This window comes from Capsicum annuum, chromosome 1, assembly GCF_002878395.1.
Source record: "Capsicum annuum cultivar UCD-10X-F1 chromosome 1, UCD10Xv1.1, whole genome shotgun sequence".
Classification (NCBI taxonomy): domain Eukaryota; kingdom Viridiplantae; phylum Streptophyta; class Magnoliopsida; order Solanales; family Solanaceae; genus Capsicum; species Capsicum annuum.
In genome coordinates, this window is record NC_061111.1 from 69,758,983 (window position 1) to 69,764,797 (window position 5,815).

At 28.8% G+C, this 5,815-nt stretch overlaps 1 protein-coding gene, 1 non-coding gene and 1 pseudogene across 2 annotated transcripts; 1 reads left to right on the forward strand and 2 right to left on the reverse strand.

Moving 5' to 3' along the window:
• LOC124889476 overlaps positions 1 to 4,979 on the forward strand; it is a 12,934-nt pseudogene extending 7,955 nt beyond the window's left edge.
• On the reverse strand, positions 349 to 436 carry TRNAS-GCU. The gene has a single exon. It is a non-coding gene; the product is annotated as a tRNA-Ser (tRNA).
• Positions 4,818 to 5,676, reverse strand: LOC124889481 (ATP synthase subunit alpha, chloroplastic-like). The gene has a single exon (XM_047401334.1). It carries the CDS (start codon positions 5,666 to 5,668, stop codon positions 5,075 to 5,077), a length of 594 nt encoding a protein of 197 aa, XP_047257290.1. The 5' UTR covers positions 5,669 to 5,676; the 3' UTR covers positions 4,818 to 5,074.
• Between the last annotated feature and the right edge of the window lie 139 nt (positions 5,677 to 5,815).

Here is a 5,815-nt window from a genome sequence, read left to right on the forward strand (position 1 = left end):
AAATTCTTTTAGAGAAAGAGCTTCGTTGCTTGGTGTCAAACTAGGATATGCGGTAGAAAAATGGATGATCTATTCTCTTTTTTTTTTTGCAAAAAAAATCATCTTGGAGATTGTGTAATGCTTACTCTAAAACTCTTCGTTTACACGGTAGTGATATTTTTTGTTTCTCTCTTCATCTTTGGATTCCTATCTAATGATCCCGGACGTAATCCTGGACGTGAGGAACAAAATAAAAAGGTTTTTCCTTGCTTGATTTTCAAATTTTCTTAGGATTTGGTTTACTCCACACATTTAACTAAGAATAAGAACAAAGGATTTGAAAATTTAAAAAAAAAATCAAGTCATCAACGGAAAGAGAGGGATTCGAACCCTCGGTACGATTAACTCGTACAACGGATTAGCAATCTGCTGCTTTAGTCCACTCAGCCATCTCTCCCAATTGAAAAAGATAATTGCTACATGAGATAGAACATAAGATAAGGGAAAGAATCTTTCTTTCTCTCTTTTTTTCTTTCTATATTATATAGATATGTACAACTTTTATCATCAATTTCCTTTATCTCTTTATCTAAAGTAAAGGAAGGGCTCAGAAGAGCCAAGAATATCAAGAAAAATAAAGAAGAACTCTTTTCTTCATCTTGATTTTGTTCAAAAGGACCCTCTTTTTCTCATGGCCTGGTCTGGTCAGTACCCAGCCGGGCCTCTTTTGTTCCAACGAATTTGAATTCGAAAACAAAAATGCCTGTTATAGTTGTAATATTTCATTTTAATTGAATAGTTAATATTCAAGCAACAAGAAAAAATTCTCATTTTTTATAAAGGTAAAATAAAATATATGCAATAGAAAAAATTCGATCAAAATAAAAGTCTCATTTCTCTTTCTGCTTTTTGATTTTATGTTTACCGCCTTGCTGGACTAAAAAAAAGAAGTTTTAGAGGCATTTTTATGTTATGATTTTAGTGGTTTTTATGATTTTAGTGGTTTTGACAACCCTATCTTATCCTATCTTAATTACCACACTTCCCTTGTTCGACAAAAGTTGCATTTGTATACAATAATCGAATTGTAGCTGGTATAGTTTAGTGGTAAAAGTGTGATTCGTTCTATTATTCCTTAAATAGTTAAAGGGTCCTTTGGTTTGATTCATATTCCGATCAAAAACTTTATTTCTTAAAAGGATTAAATCCTTTTCCTCTCAATGACAGATTCGAGAGCAAATACACATTCTCGTGATTGGTATCCAAAGGTCACTTAGACATTGAAAAATTGGATTATGAAATTGCAAAACATAATTTTTGAATTGGATCAATACTTCCAATTGAATAAGTATCAATAAAGGATCCATGGATAAAGATAGAAAGTTGATTTTTAATCGTAACTAAATCTTCAATTTCTTATTTATAAAGAGGAAAGTGAAGCAAAATAGCTATTAAACGATGACTTTGGTTTACTAGAGACATCAACATATTGTTTTAGCTCGGTGGAAACAAACTCTTTTTCCTCAGGATCCTATTAATTAGAAATAGAGAACAAAATAAATAGAAAGGTTGTTAGAATCCCCCTCTTCTAGAGGGATCATCTACAAAGCAATACGTTTTATCTGTATTCAGACCAAAAGCTGACATAGATGTTATGGGTAGAATTCTTTTTTTTTTTTGAATTTTGTTCACATCTTAGATCTTATACATTGACTCATCTCCATAAGGGAGCTGAATGAAATCAAAGTATTATAAGTGACATAGTAAAATTATCATAACAAATACTCGTGAAATTTTTTAAAAGTGATCCCATATAATACGTCAAGTTAATTGAAAACATCAAAAAAATAATTTATCATTTCATGCCTATTTTATCCTTTTTATTAAATATTATTAATTTTTTTATGCTTAAATGACTTATAAAAACATCAACAAATAATTTATTTTATGTCTATTTTATTTTTTATTAAATATTATTAACTTTTTAATACTTAAATGACTTATATAATAATTAATTATGAATAATATAGTAAAATTACGGTTGAAGTAGTTGACGTTGTCATGTCATAAATGCCTATTTCCAAATTTTTATTAAATATTTTTAATTTTTTAATACGTAAATGATTTATAGTAATTAATTAGGGGTAATATAGTAAAATCACGGTTGAAGTAGGCATGTCATAAATATTTAATTTACTTTTTTTAATTAAATAATAGTATTTTCAAAATACATAAATAACTTGTAATAATTAATTAGGGATGATATAGTAAAATCACAGTTGAAGCAGCTGAAGTTGTCATGTCATAATGGTCTATTTCAAATTTTTTATTAAATTTTTAAAAAATTTTAATACGGAAATAATTTATAATAATTAATTAGGGATAATATAGTAAAATCAAGGTTGAAACAGACATGTCATAAATATTTAATTTACTTTTTTAATTAAACAATATTAATTTTGAAATACATGAATGACTTATAATAATTAATTAGGGTTAATATAGTAAAATTATGGGTGAAGCAGCTGAAGCAGGCATGTCGTCCACCAGCTGCCTGCTTCAGCTCCCGTATAAGCCGTCAAGTTAATTTAAAATATCAACAATTAATTAATTGGAAGTTATATAATAAAATTACTATAAAAAGTACTTATGAATTTTTTTTAAGTGGACTACATATAAGTCGTTAAATTAATTTTAAATATCAAGAGTTAACTTAGAACTTAGTGTCTATTTTACCTTTTTTTTGTGAAATATTATCAATTTTTTAATGCTTAGATGATCTATAATAATTAATTAGGGGTGATATAATAAAATCACGATTGAAGCAATTGAAGCAGACATGTCATGAATGTTTATTATATTTTTAATTAAATATTATTAATTTTTTAATACATAAATGACTTATAATAATTAATTAGAAATGATATAGTAAAATCATGGTTGAAGTAGCTGAAGCAAGCTTGTCATAAACATCTATTTACTTTTTTTTTTAATTATGTATTATTAATTTTCTAATTCATAAATAACTTATAATAATTAATTAAAAATGATATAGTAAAATCACGGTTGAAGTAGCTGAAGCAGTCTTGTCATAAATGTTTATTTTAAATTTTAATACATAAGTGATTTATAATAATTAATTAGGGGTAATAAGTAAAATCACGATTCAAGCTGTTGAAGCAGGCATGTCGTCCACAAGCTGCCTGCTTCAGCAGCTTATTGTCACTTATCTATTAGTAAAGTATATACTAGTTATCCGTAGCCCGTGCTAAGTCCAGGCCCAAACTCTAAATATAAAAATAATAATGCTTTAATTAAAAAAAATGTATTATATTCTTTTACTGTATAATTAAAACCTAATGACAGTCAAAATGAATTGTTCATAAATTTTCATTATTACCCAATTTGCCAAAAATTTACAATAAAAAAATATAAAGAGTAATTTAATTGGCTTTTTTATTTATAGTTATAGTATTTTTAGTTTTGACATATTCCTTACAAAATTATTTTCCTCTATAACTAATAAGTAATCTACATTACGCTACTTTAATTAAATAGTACCAATTTACTATAAGTTTTTGGTTATGTAAAAATTCAGTTGTCTTAATTTTGATTTTAAAAGAATTATTAAGACCATCATCATTATATAAAACATATTCATTATAATTTAAGTATAAACGTTAAAAATAAAATATAATATAAATCAGAGAAAGTAAAGAGCTACAAAAATTCATAAAAATTTACTATTGTTCATCTCAATTTAAATGCTTACTTCTTTTTTGGTATGTTTCAAAAAATAGATTTTTTCTATATTTTGTAAGTTTTTCAATTTTAACATTCTACATGACAAGTCTAAGACCACAAAATTTAAAACTACTTACTCCATTCATCTCATATATATATATATATATATATTTTTCGTTTCCCAAGGTATCCCCACAGCCGGCAGCCAGAGACTAATCCTCCGTTCCCCTGTTAGCGCACTAAGCGGTAAGGAACTAGCCATAGAGTTTGCTTCATGCGCCAAAGGCGTGGATCAAACCCCCGACCTCTTGCTTAAGGGACATGGCGCTGAACCATTCATCTCATATTAGTTGTCCATATTATCAACAATAATAGCCCAAACTATTTGTCAATTTTCAAAACAAAATAGAATTAATTGAATTTTTATATTTTACTCTTACAATTGAAATTCTTTTTTAAGTGTATGCAAATTTATAATTTTAAAATGTTTTTTGTAAAACTACTCTTCTTATTTATGATTATGTAAGGGCATATGATGAAGAAACTAGACAACTAATATTGAATAGAAGGAACATATTTTTAATTTAAAATCACAAAATTCAAAAACTTTGTTCGTTTTTGAATTAGAGACGTTAAAAAAATGAATCGACGTCAACTATAACCCCTAGCCTTCCAAGCTAACGATGCGGATTCGATTCCCGCTACCCGCTCTATATCTATTTATTCTAAATATTTTAATCTATTTATTAAATCAAATTTAGTTTATTAGTATTAGTACATCATTGAATATACAATTCAAAATATTATTTCACATCAGATTATTTCTATTTTTTTTCTAACAAAAAGTTAAAATACGAAAAAAAAATTAGAATGAAAAGCGTCCATTGTCTAATAGATAGGACAGAGGTCTTCTAAACCTTTGGTATAGGTTCAAATCCTATTGGACGAAATTTATTTCCATATATATATTTTTTTTAGATTTCGATAGCAAGAAAGACTGTTTGAATATTTGAATCCAAGATGCTTAATTCCTTTTTTTTTTATTAAGATTAAGACAAGGGTGATCAATATTTCTTTATGCTTGTTCCTGAAGTATACAACGGTCCATTTGTTCCTGAATAGCTTCTTTCAAAAGGGCTTCTACTTCCTCGGTAAATTTCTTGGTAGAAGATATGATTTCTTGGAACTGAGGTTTATTAGTTTTTAAGTAAGTACGTAGCTCAACAAGAAATTTCCTTACCTGTCCAACTTCTAATGAATCAACATAGCCATTTGTTCCGGTATAAATAGTCATTATCTGCTCTGCTACCGTGAGAGGAGCCGATTGGGATTGTTTAAGCAATTCACGTAATCATTGACCTCTTGCCAATTGATTTTGAGTAGCTTTATCGAGATCAAAAGCAAATTGTGCAAAGGCTTCTAATTCTGCGAATTGCGCTAGTTCTAATTTTAATTTACCAGCTACTGGCTTAATGGCTTTTATTTGAGCTGCAGACCCCACTCTGGAAACGGAGATACCCACATTAATAGAAGGTCTGATTCCAGAATTGAATAGGTTGGCGGATAAAAAGATTTGTCCATCAGTAATGGAAATTACATTAGTAGGAATATAAGCCGAAACATCTCCCGATTGAGTTTCAACTATTGGTAAGGCGGTCATACTTCCTTCACCTAAACTAGAACTTAATTTAGCGGCTCTTTCCAAAAGGCGTGAATGCAAATAAAAAACATCTCCTGGATAAGCTTCTCGACTGGGCGGTCTTCGTAATAGAAAAGACATTTGGCGATAAGCTTTCGCTTGTTTAGAGAGATCATCATAAATGATTAAAGTGTGTCGTTCACGATACATAAAATATTCAGCCAGAGCTGCTCCTGTATAAGGAGCAAGGTATTGTAATGTAGCAGGGGAATCCACCTTTTCGGCTACCACAATAGTGTATTCCATCGCTCCCCTTTCCTATAAAGTCGTTACTACCAGGGCCATAGAAGACGTTTTTTCCCCAATAGCTATATAAACACATATTACATTTTGACATTGTTGATTAAGAATGGTGTCTGTGGCTACTGCTGTTTTACCGGTCTGTCTGTCCCC